This window comes from Sorex fumeus, unplaced genomic scaffold, assembly GCF_029834395.1.
Source record: "Sorex fumeus unplaced genomic scaffold, SorFum_2.1 ptg000058l, whole genome shotgun sequence".
Lineage (NCBI taxonomy): Eukaryota > Metazoa > Chordata > Mammalia > Eulipotyphla > Soricidae > Sorex > Sorex fumeus.
The window spans coordinates 3,716,448-3,739,874 of NW_026606115.1; the positions used below are offsets into that span (position 1 = coordinate 3,716,448).

At 37.8% G+C, this 23,427-nt stretch overlaps 1 protein-coding gene across 7 annotated transcripts in view; it reads left to right on the forward strand.

Moving 5' to 3' along the window:
• KLHL13 (kelch like family member 13) overlaps nt 1-23,427 on the forward strand; it is a 178,751-nt gene that overhangs the window by 152,210 nt on the left and 3,114 nt on the right. For all 7 annotated transcript variants that reach the window (XM_056125726.1, XM_056125721.1, XM_056125724.1 and 4 more), the window contains 2 exons: nt 12,777-13,572; nt 20,970-21,083. In XM_056125726.1, the coding sequence (XP_055981701.1) occupies nt 12,777-13,572; nt 20,970-21,083 (910 nt within the window). The remainder of the gene's footprint in view (nt 1-12,776; nt 13,573-20,969; nt 21,084-23,427) is intronic.

The window sequence follows — 23,427 nt, forward strand, 5'->3', positions numbered from 1 at the left end:
TTACCCTAGTCTCTAATACCAAAGTACAATTTTTGCAGTTTTAGATGTTGGCTGGAATCAGTCTCACTTTCAAAAGAAAAGGGACAAATTGGATAAAACATAAAAATTCTTAGTAAATCATTGATATATGTGTTTGTGTGTGTATACATACATATCAAAATATCTACATTATAAAATTATTTTGTTCTAAATAGCTATCTAAAGCAAGTTTATTTCAAGGGGCTCTCAGTTATTTCTCAATTTTGGATGAATTTCTAATAACTAGATGTTGATTTCTTAACTTCTTTAAAATATTTATTATAATACTACGTATTAATCTTTGAAACTTTTTTGTTGTTGTTTATATAAGCAGTCTTGTCTGAAAGATTATATTCTTCATTCATAGTTTCCTCTGCAGACATCCTAAAGCCCATTTCTAATGGCTTATCCCTGGCAAAACTTCTTTGTGGTACAGTTTATTCCTACCTGTCCGGATTTTAGAACTTTTTACCTATGAGCCATTAAGAAGAATGTGCTTCCTTAGCAACATTCTGTTTACTTCTCTTTATCTTTTTCTCAGGGTCTGCTATTGGCTCTGTGCTCTGGAGACCATGCAGTGCTAGGAATCAACACGGGGCCTCCCACATGCAAAGCATGCACTCTAGCCCTTTGAGGTGTCTCTCTGACCCTCTATTTACTTTTTCCTTCATCCTATTTACTAAAGTTATGTTTGTGATTTTACAGTGAATGTCTTCCCTCTTAAAACCCATGATAGTTTTAAGGGAAGGGAGGGTACTTTTCCCAGACCTGGCAGTGATCAGGGTCTGTTCCTTGCTCTGCTCTCAGGAGTCACTCCCAGTGGTTCTCAGGGGGTCATAAGAAGTGCCAGGGATGGTACCAAGGGTGACCACATGCAAGGCAAGCTCCTTGACCCCTGTACTGTATCACTGGTCCACCCATGATAAATTTTTAGAAAAACTGGTAGGTTATTAGTTTAATTATGTAAAATCCAACTGTTTATTTCTCACTCGCGCTTTTTATTTCTTAATTAAATATTTGGCCTTACTAAATTACCCTTTTGTATTTCAGCTATCAGATGAATCAGGATAAACATTAGTGTGGGTTGTCTTTTCTTCCTTCTAAGAACTGAAGATTTTAAGATAATGATATTATTTCAAAATTATATTTGCCTTTGGTTCTCCTCTACGTTATTATAGATGCATTTTTTAAAACATAAAAATCTCACTATTCGGGCTGGAGCGATAGCACAGTGGGTAAGACGTCTGCATTTCAAGCAGCTGACCCGGTTTTGATTCCCAGCATCCCATTTGTTCCCCTGAGCACCGCCAGGAGAAATTCCTGAGTGCATGAGCCAGGAGTGACCTCTGTGCATCACCGGGTATGATCCAAAAAGCAAAATAAAATAAAATAAAGTAAAATAAAAGTCTCATTATTGTGAGGACTGTGTATGTAAGACAAAGTGTTTTGAGAAAATAAGTTTATGTTGTTTCTGTTTTGCTTCATTTTATTTTGTTTAGGGGCCACCCCTGGCAGCGCTCAAAGACTATTCCTGGCTCTGTGCTCACGGACCACTCCTGGCAGTGCTTAGAGTACCATGTGGGGTCGGAGTACCATGAGCTCCAGCCCTTTGAGCTATAATCCCCTGTCTCTAATGAGTTTATGTTTTTATTGATATAATGCTGTTAGAGCTCACAAAAGTGAAGCATTACTTGGAAATTAAGTTCTGAAAGAAAGACTAATTTCTAATACAATTCCATTTTATGCCATTCTAAATTATTTATGTGACTAAAGAGGAGCAGTAGTAAATAAAGTGTGATGCAGCAAATAACCCTCACAGCATCTGGAGTTTGGCTTTAAGTAATAATTTAAAATATAATAATAAAGCCACACTTGTTCAATGAGCCAAAGACATCAGTTTTCTCTAACAGATCATCAGGTTCAATAGCCCATGAACTATTTCCCACCTCACTTTGTGACCCGTTGGCATATTTTTCTCTTGGGGTAATTGGTATTTTTCTTACTATATGATTTTATTGATCATGGTAGAAAAGAGGACTATGAAGTGTATACAAAGAGGTAACAGTGAAGGTCATGAAGCAGAGAGAGTGATAGTTTTAATAGAACTGAAAACATTTACTTTCATAAATCATGGAACTCATGAATGTTTTTCTTGTTTCATATGTTCCTTAAAAAGTGCATTCATTTTTTTGCCCTTTTGGTGTTGCATAACTACCACATACTAAATGCCATGCAACTGCACAAATGGTTTGTAGTTACATTTTCTGTTTATTGTTGGTTTGGAATTTCCAACATTGCAATTTGTTATTGTTGCAATTTGGAATTGACACATTTAACATTGACCCCCACCAATTTATAATTATGAAAGATTATAAAACAGCATAAAGTAACTGAAATAGAATATTTGTTATTGATCTGGGAATATTACTAAATTAATATAAAGATATACATAATAAACTAAACAGAATAATGATGGTGAGCAACAAACTTTTTTTTGTAGTGAAAGCATGTTTACTCCTAGGATGAGGATGCCATCCTGCTTTAGTCTTGGGATACATTTTTCTTTAATATAATTTCTTCAAACTTATGCTAATTTTATTTATTAGTGAAACACGTGCTAATTTTTTTATTGGTAAAAGCATATCATGTGGTTACCCCTGTATAATTACTGTCACTGATTCAGGACAGAAGGGCTCAAAGTGAGTTATAGGGAAATTTTATGGTAATTACTGGCACTGATGAAGACTTGGAGATGGTAGAAAACAAAGGAGGTGCCTATGTAAGGAAGAAGCACAATGCCAACAAAAATGCATCAGTGAGGGAATCAGAAATCACTGGAAATGTTTGTATCTTTTTCTCTCTGGTGATACTGCGTGTATTGGGAATATTCATAATGTTTGATGTTTGTATAATGCATGTAACTCCCATTCCTTATTTAATCTAAATTAGATTGATCCAATCTATTACAATCTTAGTCCAGTGTGAGATGACTACTATTTTTTTCTACCGAGAGTATCCCGCCCACACGGCAGTGCTTGACAAGCTCCCCGTGGCGTATTATATGCCAAAAACAGTAACAACAAGTCTCACAATGGAGACGTTACTGGTGCCCACTCGAGCAAATCAATGAACAAGGGGAGGACAGATTGGTCCGTTAAAATAGCAAGCATACTTTTAAGACCATTTTTTTTGCCTTTGGGGGATTCCATACAAATGAGAGATAAGGTAGCATTGTAGCACTGTCCTCCCATTGTTCATCGATTTGCTCAAGTGGGCCCAGTAACATCTATATTGTGAGACTTGTTGCTACAGTGTTTGGCATATTGAATACGTCACAGGTAGCTTGCCAGGCTTTGCTTTGTGGGCGAGATAATCTCGGTAGCTCTCTGAAAGGGGTGGAGGAATCAAACCCGGGTCTGCCAGGTCAGCCGCATGCAAGGCAAACGCCCTACCTGCTGTGCTATCACTCCAGCCATAAGAAAAATAAGCTAGTCTATATAATTTTACAGGAAATCAAAACTTTTCTTTCCCACTAAACTAGTCTCTATTTCTTTAAAGCCAAAGGTTATAGTTGTCAAGAGCAGTACCCAGATTCCTGCCATTTGTGTCAATATCTACTTTGGTTTATTCAGAGTGTGTTAGTTGAGTATTTTAAATATCATCTTTGTCTATTAGGAAATTAACCACCCTCCTTTTTGTCCATCTGTCACCTGGGACTTTGTAAGAGGAAGAAGGGACTCAGCTTTGGGTCTTTCAGAGTACAGGAGAAAATCCCTTACCCCTGGGTTCTACTCAGACTGGATAAATCATCAAAACTGTACTGGAAAAGTGAGAAAAGACAAACCAATAGAATAACATGAACATGGAAGGTGTGTATGGAATTAAAGCCTAAAAGACAAATCTATATGGTTGGACCTATGTTAAGAAACGAGTGGCTGGGTATCCAAGAGTGGAGAAAGAGATTTTACTTAATAAAAACAGGATGAATTTCTTTCCTTTCCTGTGAGGAAAAAATAATGAGTTTCTTAAAAAAGACACGTTGACTAACTTATATTTACATGTGGACAATACCCCACCCCATCCAAGGCATTCTCTAAATGATGCAAGGGGGCAACAATTGCTTGTTTGATTAGGAAAAGCAGAGTGAAGTTATGATCATCACTTCTTTGTTTAGGGAAAGGCAAATGACTAAAGTAAGGATGAGAGTTTCTCTTAGCTGCCAGGGCCTTTAGTGGTTTTAGCGCTAAATAATCTGCCTGCAAGAGAGGGGTACTCTAGGGGGACCAATTCTGAGAATCTTGAGATAATGAGATGTGGTCACTTTCAGCTAAACTGAGTACGATAGAATAAGATGGTTCGAATGATTGCCACTCAATGCCTCTTTTGCAGATCACAACACCCAAAAGGAGAGAGAGAACAAGAGGGAATGCCCTGCCACAGAGGCAGGGTGGGATGGGGGGGGGGGATGGGGGTGGGAGGGATACTGGGATCCATGGTGGTGGAAAATGGGCACTGGTGGAGGGAGGGGTATTTGATCATTGTATAATTGAAACCCAAGCACAAAAATTTGTAAGTCTACAACTGTACCTCATGGTATTTCACTAATAAAAATTAATTAAAAAAACAAAACAACAACAACAAAAATAGAATAAGATGGTTCGAGTCCTCACGCTGGTGACACCATGTTATTAACCTCAAGTGAATATAGAATCATAAGAAAGAAAAAAGACTAAGAGAGAAATATTTTTGCTCTTTAATCACCCCTTTTTTTTCTTACCGAAAGATCCTTTTCCTGGCCCCTGTGATGTTCTTTCCTGGGAAAGGAGGCTAGAGCAAAGATGTCTGTTTTAGACTGGCCCCTAAGTAACTGCTTTGGTTTCTTCCTGGTCTTTTTTCTTTGAGCAAGATTACTTTGTTTAGTTGCACTTGTGGAGCAATCATTTTAATAAGCTAGATACACCAAAGAGAATTTGGTATATTGAATTTAGTGGACTAAGGAGTCCACTAAAATTGGCCAGTTAAAATTTTTCACTCTTAGCATTTCCTTTGAGAGTACAAAAGCAGATAATAATTTTCCTTTTTTGTTTTTTTTAAATAGGAATTTATTTGTCTGAGACACTGAACTTCAACAAAATAACATCATAAGTCTCAGATGAAACCTGCCATTAAAGTATCAAATTATGTTAATGACACTGTTTGGGTGCTTAAGGCATCATTTTAACAATTTAATATAGCACCAGTGAATAACAGAATGTTAATAAGAGTACCACCTTGAAGATTAAGATGATGGGAACTGCCTTTAGGATGAGCATGAAAATTGTTTAATTATAGTAGAATAGTTTATAACAATTTATATTAAGGAATTTAAATGTGCACTTGATTATTTTAAGGACAATTTTGTTCATTCTTAGAAGTGGTTGAAAAAGTGTCCCATTTTGCCTTCTTGAGTATTTAAAACAGTTTTTGGTTGAAAAAGTGTCCCATTTTGCCTTCTTGAGTATTTAAAACAGTCATACAATTATTTGGATTAATCTATAGTAACACTTCTTTGGAATTTTGGCCAGGTTGTATATTCAGATGAACGTGGGTGTATTTCTAGTTATGAGTTGTTTTTTGTTAAAATATATTTAATGTATTCTGTTGCATATGTGAATTGCATTATGTGTTATTCTCTGCAGGTATTCATTATTTTATATTTTCTAGGGTAAGTGACTAGAGATTTGCTAGCAGGAGTGCTGTTAAGAATTGTGACTGAGAAGTGGGTTGAAATGAACCATAATTGAATAATCCTGAATAATTTTTCAAAAAGGTGTTTACCATTATTCTATCATTCTTGATCTGCTTAGGTTGATGATTCTTATTTTAGACTTTGCTACTAAATCCTTAGTCTATGATTAATGATTTATTTTCAAATTTTATTTATTTATTGTTATTTGGGGCTAGCTATTCTCTGCAGTGTTAGGAAGACCATGATTTGTATGTATCTATGTTGACTAGGGTCTGTCAAGGTCTTTTCCAGTCTGTGTATCTATATATCAGAGTGTACTGATATATAGAAAGCATTTCCCAAATACCCTTAAATAAAAGGTAGGTGTTTTTCTGCTGTTCACAAAATCACAAATCACAAATCATCCTGTTATTCATCGATTGCCTCGAGCAGGCCCCAGTAACGTCTCCTTCATCCTAGCCCTGAGATTATATTCAAGGCTCTTTAGGAGAATGAGACCCATCATTGTTACTGGTATTTGGCAAATTGGGTACGCCACGGGGAGTTTGCCAGACTCTGCCGTGTGGGCAGGCTACATTCGGTAGCCTGCCAGTTTGTCCAAAGTAGGAATAAGATGTCATAATAAGATGTCGCGGCCACGCGGTTCCAGGAGCTGGTTTTTATAGTCTCTGAGTCTTGGCCGCTGATGGGATTACACGGCGCCAGGGGGCCAGTTGGTGGGTGTGACCCCCGCCTACTGGAATTTGGAGGATCTGGGTGGAGGATGCTCGGCCCCAATCCGAGTAGGCTTGGAGATCTCAGACCCGGAACCCGCGTGACTTTGTCCCTCTGCCAGTACCTTCATGTGTGCGGAGAGTGGTCTCAGCATGGTGGTGGCTGGTCCTGGAGGTCTTCGGCTGCCGGAGCCCTGGTCGGGGCGGGGAGGAAAGCTCAACCCGCTCCCCTCCTAGGGGCCCTGGCGAGGACAGCCAGGCGCGGGGACAGGAGACTGCACTGTTTTCTTCCGGGAGCTGGTTTTTATAGTCTCTGCTGTTATTTTAATAATTGTTTTATTAATGTTATAGAGTAGAAAGCACTGTAGGACTGTCCTCCCGTTGTTCATCGATTTGCTCGAGCAGGCCCAGTAACGTCTCCATTGTGAGACTTGTTGTTACTGTGTTTGGCATATCAAATATGAGCGATAGGAGCGATAGCACAGCAGTAGGGCTCTTGCCTTGCACGCCGCCAACCCGACACACCTGAGTTAGATTCCTCCACCCCTCTCAGAGAGCCCGGCAAGCTACAGAGAGTATCTCGTCCACCGCAGCAAAGCCTGGCGACCTACCCGTGACGTATTCAATATGCCAAACACAGTAACAACAAGTCTCAAAATGGAGATGTTACTGGGCCCACTCGAGCAAATTGATGAACAGGAGGACAGTGACAGTGACAGTGACAGTGTTTTCTTAATGTATGATGTTGAAGAAGAGTAAGGGAGAAGGTACTGAACTCTCTGATCTTATTTCTAAATTTTAGAATTTGGTTTCTAAACGTTATTTATCTATTTATTTCCTTTTTGGGGGTCACACCTGGCAATGCTCAGGGGTTACTCCTGGCTCTGCACTCAGGAATCACTCCTGGTGTTGCTTGGGGGACCATATGGGATGCCAGGGATAAAACCTGGGTTGGTCTCTAAACTTTAAACTTGGTTTATTTTATAGACTGTGAGGTTGGTTTTAAAAAAAATTATTGATTCACTATGAATACAGTTACAAAGTTACAAAAGTTGTTCATGATTTATTTTCAGTATTCCAACATCCATCCCTTCACCAGTGCACATTCCCATCACCCTGCCCCAGTTTCCCTCCCACCCACCCCTACCCCCCAGCCTGCTTCTATGGCAGACACTTTCCTTCTTTCTCTTTTTTCTTCCTCTTTTTATACTTTTAGGTACTGTGGGTTACAATATTGTTACTGAAGAGTTCCAATACTGTACTAAAGTACAATCATGCATATCACATTATCTCCTTTCAGCACCCAGTTCTTTTTTTTAATTTTTTATTAGTGAAACATCATGAGGTACAGTTGTAGACTTACAAATTTTTGTGCTTGGGTTTCAATTATACAATGATCAAATACCTATCCCTCCACCAGTACCATTTTCCACCACCATGGGTCCCAGTATCCCTCCCACCCCCCATCCCCCCATCCCACCCTTCCTCTGTGGCAGGGCATTCCCTTTCGTTCTCTCTCTCCTTTTGGGTGTTGTGGTTTGCAAAAGAGGCATTGAATGGCACAGCACCCGGTTATTGTCCAGCGTGATCATTTCCAACTATTGTTGGACCCTTCTCTGTCCAAACAGCACTCCCCATCACCCCACCCCATTCCCATGCTGTGGGTTTAGATTTAAATTTGATAGCTAACAACCAATGGTATTAACTTACCCATGTAAGTAACCATTATAGATACAGGTGAGGCAGAAGCAGCTGAAGCAGGTCTGTCTGTGTTTATTTGAGATTCCCAGGTTCTTCAATATTTTCAAGAATGAGAAGATTGAATAATAAAGATGCTCACACTCAGAGTTGGAAAGTAGAAAAGTTTATTGGAAAGTAGAAGAGAAAAGAAAAGGAGCTCCCCAAGTTGAGAGGATCTTAGTATAGGAATTAGTTATAAGTAAGCTTTGTGTAGGCTTTTTTAAAGGTTATTTGCATTTCTTACCGTTTGACAAGTATTACAGAGAATGCAGGGAATCTACAGGGTGGTCGGGCTGGCTTGTCTGACCATCTGCCTCAGGTATCATCCAATATCTTTTAGTCTCCCTGTGAGCCTAAGCTCTGGGGCAGGATTATATGATGGACAATTGTTAACTCCTTTTTTTTTATTAGAAAAACCCAGGAATTTGCAGAGAGTCAAAAATGTAAGATGGGCCAGTCAAAAGTGGGACTGCTCACAGCAGCGAGCAAGGGTAAACTGGTGTTTTCTCTTTTGTTATTGGTTGTTTTTATCTGTAATGCTATCAATAATGATGAAAAGTTCCATTCTAAGGAATTCTATTTGTGGGGAACCATGTGGTGCTAGGAATCAAACTGAGGGCCTCCCTCCTGGAAAGCACATGCTCCAACCCTTTGTGCTTTCTCCCCATCAAAGAATATTTCTTATTCTTTTCACAAAGTGGCTGCCTTGCCCCAAAGAGGAATTCTTCCCATCTGAGCAGATTTAGACAATTAGGTATTAACTGTAACTTCATTTCCACAATTTAAAATTTTATGAGACAACAGCTCCCCAAATTAGAAATCCTAACTAGTACAATATTAGATTCTGTATATTTCAAGGTACATAATTTACTAGTTCTTCTACAGCACATTTTGAAAGGTATTTTTCATGTCTATTTAGTAAGTCTAATAAGCCGTTAAATTTCTGATAATTTTTTGTAAAGCAAATCAGCTGCTTCAAATGCTTCAAATTGTTCTTCAGTTAATTAATCTGTGAAAATAGCCTTATATGCCTATGTATTAGCTTAAGCACTTTCAGTGGAATTATATCTTAACTGGGCAGTAATGTTATGCAAAGGAGTAATGATTTTAATCTCATTTCAGCTTTTAATTTAAAGGATAAAAGAGAAGACTTAGTCAATTTTCTCCTGTCTGCCTGTCTGTTAGCAAAATAACACAATAACCTCATTGTGAGCCCAACACTCTGTCAAGATTAAGAAAAACTTTTGAGTCCTTTGTTTGTGACCTGTGTTTGAGTACATGCACACAAATTAGTAGGCCTTTTTTTGTGTGCGGTTTGTTCCTTGCATAGTATTTGCTGATGTGTTTTCCTCTCTGTGCTTTTGACCAGTCACTTTCTTGTATAAAGAAATTTGGCTGGTGAGAAGCCTCTCCATAATGTCTTTCCTGGTTTCCCACTTGCATATATTTTACTGTGTGCTTGGGAAAATATTTAACTCCAGGCAGAGTGAGAGCGTGAATGAGAATACGAGAACATGATTTAGGAAGCCCTATCTTGCATAGACTATAGAAACTGAATTATGTGAATAATTACATGGTATAGACACAACCCATTCCAATCACTAAGAATGTGATTCCTTTGCTTATGTTGGAGAGGAAAAATAATTTTTCATGTATCCTTCTAGGCTCTTGACTCAGAACCTCCTGTAGTGAAAGACAGATTAACAGAACAAAAACAGAAATTTACTAACTTGTATGCCTTAGTGAGAGACCCAAGAGTAACTCCTCTAAATGACCTGCAGTTTAAAGTTGTCTTCAGCTAAACACAAAATGTCAGGGGGAGGCAGTAATGGGATGTTATCAGGAAAGAAACAATAAAAAATGGGTTTGGTTGTTATGTAGATTTATCCTTTTTTGCAACAACCTTACAAATGGAGATTTCTCTTATAAATGGAAATGTATTTTACAACCTGGAATTTTCCTAGGTTTTCAGATTTTTTCTCCTTTTCTGTTTTTACCTATTCTTAAAAATAATCAGCCTAGTGCTGGAAGAAGTGGTATAGCCCTTGCTTTGCCTTCAATCCCCATCACCCCCTATGGTCTGGGCACTGCCAGGAGTGATTCCTGAGTGCAAAGACAGGAGTAAGACCTGAGTACTATCAGGTGTGCCCCCAAAGCCAAACAACAATAATAAATAAAAATAATCAACCTAAAATAATTCTCATGCCAATTTCTGCTCCCCTTCATATATATTTTTAGATAAATAATGTGGAAAATAATTTCTCTTTAGGAATAATTGTCCTATTAAATAATCAAAGTGCATCATTATAATGAATGATGCCTATTTACATGAAATATAAATCTAGGGCTCAAGAATTATGTTTTTCTATTTGTGGCTCTCGATCTGTGTTACTTGAAGGATTGTGACAGAGAAGTGGATTGAGATGAACTGTGAACCTTCAATAATAAAAGAGCATGGCAAGGTTAGAGGTCAAGTGAAAATAGTTTGTTCAAGAATAGCAGAGAATTGCAATTTGGGTCCACACATTTAGGCAGAAACCTAAAAGCATGTCCTGATCAGGAATCCAGGTGTGTGTGTGTGTGTGTGTGTGTGTGTGTGTGTGTGTGTGTGACTTAGAGAGGGTAAAAAGAGAAATAGGTAATGGGAGAATGATGAGGTAATGATCAATAAAGAAGTCACAAGGTACAATGGTCACATGGAGGAGTTACAATATAAAAGTAGTACAAGTTCTTTTTATTAGGCCTTTCAACCAGGATGCTCTCATTCTTTTCAGCCTCTTGGAATGCTGATCGTTTGACCCAAGTCAATGGTCAGATTTAGCTTAGAGGACACTGGAGCTTTTTTTCTGCCTTAGCTTACTCTGTGCCTATTCAATTAAATTAATTAATCTTTTTTTTTTTTTGCTCTGCTGTCTGATGTTTGAGATCAAACATTGGTCTTAAGTCATGAATTTGCTTATAAATGGATGGACATGGGGGCCGGAGCAATAGCACAGTGGGTAGGGCATTTGCCTTGCACCTGGCCGACCAAGGTTTGATCTCCGGCATCCCATATGGTCCCCCAAGCACCTCCAGGAGTAATTCCTGAGTGCAAAGCCAGGAGTAACCCCTGAGCATTGCTGGGTGTGACCCAAAAAGCAAAATAAATAAATAAATAAATAAATAAAAATTAAAAAAAAATAAATGGATAGACATGGAGAGTGTCATGCTAAGTGAAATGAGTCAGAAAGAGAGGGACAGACATAGGAGGACTGCACTCATCTGTGGAGTATAAAACAACATAACATGAGGCTGACACCTAAGGATAGTAGATACACGGGACAGGAAGATTGCTCCATAGCTGGAAGCCTGCCTCATGAGCAAAGGGGAGAAGGCAACTGGAATAGAAAAGGGATCACTAAGAAAATGATGGCTGGAGGAACCGGTCAGAATGGGAGATGTGTGCAGAAAGTAAAGGACCAAACATGATAACCTCTCAGTTTCTGTATTGGAAACCATAATGCCCCAAAGTAGAGAGAGTATGGGAAATACTGTTTTCCATGGAGGCAGGGGGAGGGTGGGAAAGGGGAGGTATACCAGGGATATTGGTGGTGGGGAATGTGCACTGGTGGAGGGATGGGTGTTTGATCATTCTGTGATTGTAACCCAAACATGAAAGCATGTAATTATCTCACGGTGATTCAATAAAATTAAAAACAAGCAAACAAACAAACATTGGTTTCTTGCACTTTACTGAGACACACTGCTATCCCCAATTTAATTACTTTTTTCTTGTAGCACGAAGAATGCATTATTTCTTACCTCCATTGCCAGCCCCTCTTACCTCCACACTTAATTTTTTTGACTTGTGCTACCAAGAATTTCATCAGTTAATCAGCTACATTGACCTACTTTTGTAACCTTAATCAGAATCGAGTTCTTTGTGCCAGGAAGTATAGCTAAAGTAAGAGACCATGGAACCTTCTGGAAAGAATGTGAGAACAAGTTTTGAGTCTGGAAAACAGTTGAGGGGGTTTTGATGACATAACACTTAATTTATTTGACCCTGTTTTTTGTTTATTCTTTGTGTGTGCTTTTCTTTTGTTTGTTTTGGAGCTGCATCTGGTTGTGCTCAAAGGCTATTCCTGGCTCAGTGCTCAAGGGTAACCTCAGTGCCCAAGGGATCATGTAGTGCCAGGGATTGAACATGGGTGGGACTCCTGCATGCACAACATGTGCTCTACTCTCCAGTCCTAGCTTTATTGTAATATTATTCCAATGTTGTCACTTTTCCTTGGACTGTAATAGGATAAGATTTTTTTCTAAAGTTTTCATCAGGTCAGAATTTTAGTAGTATGTGCGAGAGCATTTCTGAGGCATAGTCAATTTGTAACTTCCAATGTATCATTTTCTTTAATTACCTGTTATTGGATTAGATCATGCTGATTTGTGAGGATGAGAATCTTCATTTGCGTCTGTGTGAACAGTATAATGCACAATTTATTCTAAACAGGTATTTATGTAATCCGGATGCTAGTGTCATGAGAATAGTCATGTTTAAATTTTTTTCCTTTTTTCTTTTTTAACTGATTTAATAGGTCACTTTAGACAATTGTGTTGAGGTTGGGCGAATTGCCAACACCTACAACCTGACAGAAGTGGATAAATACGTTAACAGCTTTGTCTTGAAGAATTTTCCTGCATTGCTGAGCACTGGGGAGTTCTTGAAACTCCCCTTTGAGCGTCTTGTCTTCGTGCTTTCCAGCAATAGCCTTAAGCACTGCACTGAACTGGAGCTCTTTAAGGCTACCTGTCGCTGGCTACGCCTGGAAGAGCCCCGCATGGACTTTGCTCCAAAATTAATGAAGAACATACGATTCCCCCTGATGACACCACAAGAGCTCATTAATTACGTGCAAACCGTGGATTTCATGAGAACGGACAATACTTGTGTGAATCTTCTTTTGGAAGCCAGCAATTACCAAATGATGCCATACATGCAGCCAGTTATGCAGTCAGACAGGACTGCCATTCGGTCTGACACTACTCATCTGGTTACACTGGGAGGTGTGCTACGGCAGCAGCTGGTTGTCAGCAAGGAATTGCGCATGTATGATGAGAAGGCTCACGAATGGAAATCACTAGCCCCCATGGATGCCCCACGGTACCAGCATGGCATAGCTGTCATTGGAAATTTCCTCTATGTCGTAGGTGGGCAGAGTAATTACGACACAAAAGGGAAAACAGCAGTCGATACAGTTTTCAGATTTGACCCTCGGTACAATAAATGGATGCAAGTTGCATCTTTAAATGAAAAGCGCACCTTCTTCCACCTAAGTGCCCTCAAAGGATACCTATATGCAGTTGGTGGGCGAAATGCAGCTGGAGAACTGCGTAAGTTCATTTATATGAAGTATTAAGACTCATTTCTTTACCCATCCCCAGTTGTTAACAAATCTCAAATGAAAGACCAAAATTAAAGACCAAAAATGTAACTAGGATTTGATTTTAAGTTTTTCTTCTTAGAAAATATCAGAGAAATAGCTGTATGCCTTATCTAGACATATATTGTAGATCAAGGCACACATTTTATCTTATAAGAGCATCAGTAGTATGCGAAATATTTTATCTGTTCAATATATGTTTGTGTCTTTCCAGTGAAGTTTCAAATACAGAATTTATTTTTTAATTCAAATTTATTTATTTATTTTGTTTGGGGTTTACACCTGACAATATTCAGGGATAATTCCTGGCTCCTGGATCTGCACTCAGGAATTACTCCTGGCTATGCTTGGAGGACCATGTGGGATGCTGGGAATGGAACCCAGCTCAGCCACATGCAAAGCAAACACCCTACCCACTGTACTATTGCTCTGTACCTTGAATTTAAATTTTAATAGAATCATGGGCAAAAGTTCGACATGTTTCCTCCTTTTCCTTTTTTTAAGTCCCTCATAATATTTTACTGAACAGACTTGGGTTGGGGGGTGGGAAGGCTTGTTTTTGTGAGATTTTTTTTCTTTCATTTTTGGGATATACTCAGTGGTGCTTGTGGTTCACTCCTGCTTATAGTGAACCACATCATGCAGTGCCAGAAATGGAACCCGGACCTCCCACATGTGAAGCATACATTTAGCCATTTAAGTTGTCTCCCTGACCTGCTATACAGATTTAAGTCCCTTTTACAAATGTCTGACTCTTACATAATCTGTGGCCTGTCAGAGGCAATAGAGTAAGATTGTTTTCTTTGTCAATTAAGTATACAAAGTTTAATGTTAATCCAAATTTATTTCGTGAGTATATAACTGGTAACTATTAGGTTTTTTTAAAAAAATGTTATTTTATTAAAGCACTATGATTTCCTAAGTTATTCATAGTTGAGTTTTAGACATACAATGCTCCAGCATCCATCCCACCACCAATGTGGACTTCCCCAGGTTCCTCCCTCCTGCCCCTGCTCCCACTCCCATCAGACTGCCATCTTGACAGTTGCCTTTTTATCTTATTTTGATTATCATTATTATGTTTCCTCCAATATTTGTTCTTCTTATTTTATTTTTAATTTTTGAAAACTGAATCACAGGGGCTGGAGCAATAGCATAGCGGGTAGGGCATATGCCTTGTACACAGCTGGCCCGGGTTCAATTCCCAGCATCCCATATGGTCCCGTGAGCACTGCCAGGGGTAATTCCTGAGTACAGAGCCAGGAGTAACCCCTATGCATCGCTGGGTGTGACCCAAAAAGCAAAAAACAGCAACAATAACAACCTGAATCACAGTGAGATACACAATTACAAAGTTGTTTATGATTGGGTTCCGGTCATTAAATATTCCAACACCTGTCTCTTCATCAATGTACATATTCTATCACCAACATCCCCAGTTTCTCTCCCTTTCTCCCTATCCCCACAGGCACTTTTCTTCTCTGTCTCTGTCTCTCTGTCTTTCTCGCTCTCTCTCTGTCTTTCTCTTTATATATCTATCTATCTTGGGCCTATGATTTGCAATAGAGATACTGAAAGATTATCATGTATATCCCTTTACCTATTTTCAACATTCTATTCCTGTCCAAAATGACAGGCACCTTTTAAAAAGTCACTCTTAGTGAAATACTCAATGATTTTCTTTCCTGTACACTGATATAAGCTTTATGTCATGGTCATCTTTTTTCTTCCTAATCCTAAAATTGATCACAAGTACCATTAACATAATGATACTTGATAACATAAATTAGCATTAGAAAGTATCATTCAGTGACTTTAGATAAAATTGGAAGAAGATAGCTGTTGAAAAGGAAGTCACAAGGACCACATTTTCTATCATGTCATTTCTGTCGTTATCATTTCTATCTTTCATTACCATTGTTTGACCTTTTTACATGAGCACTTATTTATTCTCTTTTATACAGTTCTTATAGCACAGCGGTAGGGCGTTTGCCTTGCACGCAGCCAACATGGCGACCCGAGTTCGATTCCTCCGCCCCTTTCGGAGAGCCCGGCAAGCTACCGAGAGTATCTCACCCGCACGGCAGAGCCTGGCAAGCCCCCCGTGGCGTATTCGATATGCCAGACACAGTAACAACAAAGTCTCCAATGGAGACGTTACTGGGCCCGCTCGAGCAAATCGACGAACAACGGGGGGGCCTTTACCTTTACCTTTATTGTTGACCAGTGTTTCAAGGCTCCATAATGCCAAAGAAATTTAAAATATTGGCATTGGCTCTAAATAAATTCAAAGTAATTATCAGAATCTTTTCCATCAGTATTGTAAGAATTTAATGGTAGTTTAATGGCTATGAGAATTATTTCAGTAGCAGAAGAACTGCTCAGTTCTTATACTTTATAGCATATAAAGCCATTTGGGGAAAGGTGAGAATTCTACCATAGTAACCCAACAATACTCCCTCAAATCATTGTTTGGTATTGACACAATTTTAATGTTATTGAAGTTTCCCTACTTCTTGATTTTTTTTAAATTATCACAGTGAGGTTTTTTTTTTCAGAGATTAGACTGCAGATTGTTGGACCAATCTCAGGTCATAAATTACACAAGATTCTCAAATCATTTAAATAAATCAGACTTATAAAAACTTTTGAGACATCACCCTTGCTGTATAATTGTCATTTCAGACTCCCTAATCAACCCCCCACACAGTATTTTCATAGTATTATACAATTTTAAATTTATGGTGTTTGAAAATACCCCGAAAATGCAAGCAGTGACTTGGTGCTGTCTTTGAAAAGGCACTTGTATAAGATTAATCTCTATGATTTTACAAATTATAAAGCATCAACCCTGGCACAGTCAGCAGTCATTTTGAAACTTCTTCTTCCAAAGAAAATTGCTCAAGTTTCTGGACATACCAAAGACTGGGTTTTTAACATTCCTGCTGCTCAGAAGCAATATTTATTTATTCTTTTGTTTTTTTTTCTTTTTTGTTTTTGTTTCTGGGCCACACCAGGTGATACTCAGGCATCATTCCTCACTCTTGACTGAGAGAACATGAGGTGCTGGGAATCCAATCGGGGGTCTTTCAAATGCAAAACATGTGCTCCAGGCAGTTAAGCTATCTATCTCTCTGGTACCCAGACTTCTTTTTAATGAGTGTCATGAAAAATGAATTTATGGCAAAGTCATTTAATAGCAAGTTCATTAGTTCCAGAACATCATTTTTATTTGTACATACAATAGCCATTGCCTGTATACCATTATGAAAGAAAACAATGGCTGCATTTATAAGGTATTTCCTATCATATGGCCTTCTAAAATCCTTTCATTGAATAATGTATGGGACCAAACTCACAGTACATAAAAAAGGTAGGGGTGTGTGTATGTGTGTGCATATGTGTATTTTGTTATTGTGTGGTGTATGTGAGCCTACCTAGGTGTGTGTGAGCCTGGCTTACTGCTGAAATGGAATTCCTTAAAAACACTGGTTTCCTTTGACACAGCATACAATGGGAAACCAGGGGGAGCTTAGAGTAGCTGTCATTGAAGTGAAAAATGAATCAGTTATTTCTGGAATCTTTCAAAATTATGTCAAAGAAGTTGTTCTACCATTGAGGTTTTCTATATTAAAGAGAAATATGGCAGCTCAGATATATTTCACCAATTCAATATTAATGTCAAGCTTCCAGTGAAATAACATCGGAAAGATGTTACAGGGTTTTTTCTTTCAAATAACTGTCCAGTAAGATTACTGATATTTATAAACAGAGATCCGACAACCTGCAATACCAAAAATATTTACTTTTTGGCCATTTACAGAAGTTTTATGATCCCCCAAGTGTAGAGACTCACCTTTAGCATCCAGTCACTTGGAGCCCTCACCAGTTTAGAATTATATTTTGGTTCGTAGTTTTACATATTTCATGAGGGACAATTTCACATTGCTCATTTTCTTTGATGATCCCACCAGGATGCAGACTTATTTCCAAGGGGTAATATAGAACCAGATTGTTCTTTGAGATTAGGCTTGAAGAAAATAATTTTGATAATGATGGCTCCTTAGGTGGAGTGAGGGTGAGTGAGCAGTGATCTTTAGAATCCCACAGTGCCAGTTAGTAATGAGTTGCTTACTGAAGAAACTCCACAAAATTCATAATATTTTTGTTATTGAACATTTATTTGGAACAAAAAAAACACACAGTGTCAAAGAAAACCAGTGTTTCTGAGGAATTCTATTTCAGCAGTAAATAAGGCTCACACACCTAGCTAGTCTCTCTCTCTCTCTCTCTCTCTCTCTCTCTCTCTCTCTCTCTCTCTTTCTCTCTTCTCTCCTCTCCCTCTTTCTCTCTTTTCTCTCTCTCTTCTCTCTCCCTCTCCCCCTTTCTCCCTCTTTCCCTTTCTCTCCCCCACAACACCTTTTTAAATGTAAGCAAAGACATAGAGAGATCCGTCTTAAGGATAACATGGACTGCAAAGAGCAAGTCCCTAGGTTTTATTAATAAAAACAACAATTCTGCATGGATAAAGTCAAAGGTTATCGAAGATCAAATTACTAGAAGGGCTAAAAGAGATGTATTTTTTAGCTTAAAAAAAAAACTATTTGGGGCTGGAGAGATAGCACAGTGGGTAGGCATTTGCCTTGCACACAGCCGACCCGAGTTCGATTCCCAGCATCACATATGGTCCCCTGAGCGCCACCAGGAGTAACTCCTGAGTGCAGAGCCAGGAGTAACCCCTGTACATCACCAGATGTGACCCAGAAAGCAGAAAAAAAACCATTCAGGGATTATTAATTACGATATAGTTATTGTGGTTTTACAATGAGGGGCTCCTGTATGAGAAAGTACAGATGTATTCTTATAAACTTTACAAGGAAAAAAATGCAATTAACTCACTGACGGAAGTATTATGTGGACTATTTATATAGGAAAAGTGCAATAATAGTAGAGTCCATAGCTTATAAACTCCTAGCTACTGTGAAAAGAATAAAGAGGAAAACATTGGGAACTGCATTAGAACATACTGACTTAGGTTCAAGGCAAAACATTAAAACATTAGGTTCAAGGCAAAGTTTTTATTAAGAAAAGTATAGAATCTATTCTTAACAGCAAATAGAAGGAAAAGATATCTCTAAGTCCCTTAGAACCCTTTTATGCTAGAATTTGTGCTTAGATCTTTCTTTAATCAGATAAAGCCCTACCATTAATTACTTGTTGATGCCAAGTTTCAATCAATATGCTAGATGCTCTCTAAGTAGAGAGAAAGAAAAATGATAGTGTACATTCAGTAGGATTTTGCTTGTCAATTAGGTGAAAGTAATGCTAAAGGCTAATGGAAATGTACATTAAAGAAGATACCCAGTGACCCAAAATAGTAAAAACAAACGAACAAACAAAAAAACACTACTAAAGTATATGACAATTTTTTCTTGTCACTAATCTTAAGGGGGGAAATGCACCTTTATTTTAAGGAGATTTTATACTTGCTACTTGATGGAAGATTTTATTAAAAAAAAATGGAGTTGGTAAGGGTCCAAATCTGGAATTAATGAACAAAACTAGCATGAGAATAGCTCAGAACTCAAAACAAAAACAGTAACGCTCTTTGAAATAGGACAAAATATTCAAAACAAAAATAACTGCAAAAAAGGATCTGAGAAGTGATATAACATTGTCTTATTAGAAAAAAATGCTTCACATGATTAATTTTATGAAAAAATTAAATTTTTGAATATAATAGAAAATAACCTTATTTCTCCAGTTTTGTCTGTTCTCGTGTTAATTTTTTAAATTCAAGGTAGCATTTGGCTGAAAGTAACAAGGCTTTCTTTCTCCTAGTGTCTTGATCAAATAGCCTCTACTCAGTAGATGTAAATTTTCATTTCATTGCCACACCCATAACAGTTTCAAGGGATCTTAGTAATTTCAATTCAGTTTTATATTTGATATAGTGCTTCTCTGAGAAATGCTGTAATTCTGTTAATAAAAACAGAGCAAAGTATGGTGACAAGAAATTGGGTTAGCACCTGACAGTGTCTGCAGTAAATAAAATAAATGTTTCAAGTCAATTTACACTTCATGTTCCTGAAGTAAGTCCTCCTAGTAGCGCTATTTCTTTGTCTTTTAAGGAAGGACCACATTTTTCTTTTTGTCTGGACTACCATTTTTTTATTCTTGAGGTTACTAACAGATTGACATTTAAATAAGTTGAGATCAGTTCTCCAGTATAGTTTCTTTAAAGATGATAGGTTTATTATAAAAACGCTCCTAATTAAAAAAAAAAAACCTTTATAAAATGTTGCCAATTCAACTGTTGGCCTTAATGTCTAAATGTGAAATTAAACAATATAGTGTTTAATTTTAGTATGAACTAAATTAAAGTATTAGGTACCAGATCAGGCCGTGTGTACACCTTCATTCTTTTTTTTTTTTAATTAGTGAAACACTATGAGGTACAGTTGTAGAATTACAAACTTTCGTGCTTGGATTTCAGTTATACAATGATCGAGTAACCATCCCTCCACCAGTGCACATTCTCCACCACCAATGATCCTAGTAGCCTTCCCACCCCCACACGCTATCCCCCTACCACACTTCTGTGGCAGGGCATTCCCTTTTGTTTGCTCTTTCCTTTAGGGTGTTGTAGTTTGCAATAGAGGTATTGAGTAGTCATCATATTTGGTCTATAGTCTACTTTCAGCACGTGTCTCGCATTCCGAGCGAGTCCTCCAAACATCCTTCACTTGGTGTTCCCTTCTCTATCTGAGCTGCCTTTTCCCCCAGCATATGAGGCCGGCTTCCAAGCCCTGGAGCAGACCTCCTGGTACTTATCTCAATTATTCTTGGGTGTTCGACTCCCATTCTGTTACTTTATGTTTCCCAGATGAGTGCAGTCTTTCTATGTCCATACATCTTCATTCTTAAATTAAAAAAATTTTTAATACCTATTAACCCCTGTTTCCTATATGGTGTACCAATGTGGGGGACAGGAATTTATTTTTTCCTTCTCAGTTTTCACCATCCTATATATTTATAACAAAGAAATAAGAAAAATGTCAAATTATAAAAATGTAACAAGGTAGTAGAATAAAATAAACCTGATCAATTTCTGCAGTCATGGATGTGTCTTAAATTATTACCTTAAGCAACTAATCTAATGCAACTTGTATTGATGGTTAATATCATTAATATAGTTTTTATAGTTAATATAGAAAGTTTCCAATGATATCTCATACCTATAATTTGTATTTGTCCATTATTAAACATTATTATTGCTTCCCCAAGAAAATATGATTAGAAATTCAAAATTATAAATAAGTTTCTTTTTTTCTTTCTTAATAACAGCTACAGTGGAATGTTACAATCCCAAAACAAATGAATGGACCTATGTTGCCAAAATGAATGAGCCACACTATGGCCATGCTGGAACTGTGTATGGAGGAGTAATGTATATTTCAGGTAAACAAGTATAACAGGAATGCAATTAATATAATTCATAAACCTTTAAATATTTTTCATATTTCCATATAATGCTAACAATAATCCAGAAAATGAGTACTCAAACTATAATTTATGTTAATTGCAGAAGATATTTTGCATATATATTTACATGTGAATACCGTTGGTATTCTATATATTCATAAGATGAGTAGGAGACCAATTCTGCTGTAAGTACATAATTTAGAATTAACTGGAAAATGTTCAGTCTCTCCAATTTGTCTTTCATTCCTCATATTCTATTTTCTACAAGTCTGAGCTCTATCAACCACCATTCACATTCTCTATAGTAGCACTTAATACTTATTTCTTTAAAATGTACTTAAAATAGGATGGGGATGTGGCACAAAGGGGAAATTTGTGAATTCCTTTCATGCTTGTGAAGCAGGCTTGGGCCTAATCCCTGGCACTACAAAAACAAAAACAAGCAGAAAAACCAAACTATGAGAAAATATGTTTTCATATGTAATACATAAGTTCTACTGTGCATAAAACTTATTTTTAATGTCTCTATATTGCATAATATTCATTCTATCATTTAGTGCAATTCATTGTACATTGTTCTCTTTTTCTTAGAATTATAATAGTGTTCTACTTTGGTGCCATTGCATAGATAATATAATTCTGTTATTTACTGATATTTTCACTTCCACATGTATTTTTCTTATTAAAAATTATGAAACAACTGCAGTTTGCTCTCAGTGTTCCAGTAAGAAATTTCATTTTCTAACTGTTGGGGTCAAACCATATTTTCATAAAATTTAGAAAGGAGACTTATTTTAATATAATGTTCATTTCTGGCACTGCAATTTTTCTTTGTTACTATTATTTAGGTTATTATTTAGGTTACTATTATTTAGCCCTGACATAGTCTACTTTGACAGTTGTTCCCCCCTTTCAACTGCCTGCCATTACATGGCCAGCAGTTATATTATTAGAAAACAAAGGTATTAATATGATATTTGTGGTCTAAGTCTCTGAACACAGTGCCTTATGAAATTTATAATCTGAAAGCATCAGTAAAAGGCCTAGAATGTGTGATTGGCAGGTTTCTGGTGTTAAATTTATGAGAGACTATGGGATATCTTACATTTAAAGAATCATTCAGGAAATCATTTGCTCAACTAATCAATGATTTACACTACCTATTTTATATGCAAAGCTAGGATGCCTCCAAATCCTTTGGGAAGAAAATGACATTGAGTTGTTCTAGTCTTTTGGCATAGCTAGGTATAATGCAAAATATATAATGCATAATATATAATAACTAGATCGAATGCATAAATAACTTTTCCAGTCTCTGATGGAATAGAAACTGTAGTAGATTTTCAAACCAAAGAACACTGCTTTGTGTTATTGGAATTTTATGAATTACAGGAACAAATTTTAAAACTCAGAGAGAGAAGCAGTGGTTGCCGTAAGGACACCAGATAATAGAACACTGAAAGATAGAGCAGAGAATTAGTTTAGCTCACTCCCTAATAGGCAGAGCATGGGGCCAGAACAATTTTAGAGCATTTGCCTAGCACGCAACTGACTGGGGATTGATTCCCAGCATCCCATGTCATACTCCAAGCCTCTTCCAGGAGTGATCCCTGTGTGCAGAGCCAGGAGTAAACCCTGAGTACTTCTGAATGTGGTCGCAAAACAAAACAACAGAGAAAGAGAGAGAGAGAGAGAGAGAGAGAGAGAGAGAGAGAACTTACAGTCTGATACTTTCATTGTAGAGATTGATTTATATGTGATTTAAGAATACAATTTATAGTTGATTTGGAAGCAAGTAATCAATAGCATCATTGATTTTCTTGAGTGGGCCCAGTAATGTCTCCATTATGAGACTGTTGTTACTGTGTTTGGCATATCGAATACGTCACGGGTAGCTTGCCGGGCTCTCCGAGAGGGGCAGAAGAATTGAACCTGGGTCGGCGATGTTGGCTGCGTGCAAGGCAAACACCCTACCCACTGTACTATCGCTCCAGCCCGGGCTGGAGCGATAGCACAGCGGTAGGGCATTTGCCTTGCACGGAGCCAACATGGCCAACCCGAGTTCGACTGGAGTTCGATTCCTCCAACCCTCTCGGAGAGCCTGGCAAGCTACCGAGAGTATCTCGCCCGCACGGCAGAGTCTGGCAAGCTACCCGTGATGTATTCGAAATGCCAAACACAGTAACAATAAAGTCTCCAGTGGAGACATTACTGGACCTGCTCGAGCAAATCGATGAACAATGGGAGGACAGTGACAGTGACAGTGACAATACAATCAATAGCAAACTGTTGTATGTTGTACACACAAAATTTTATATAT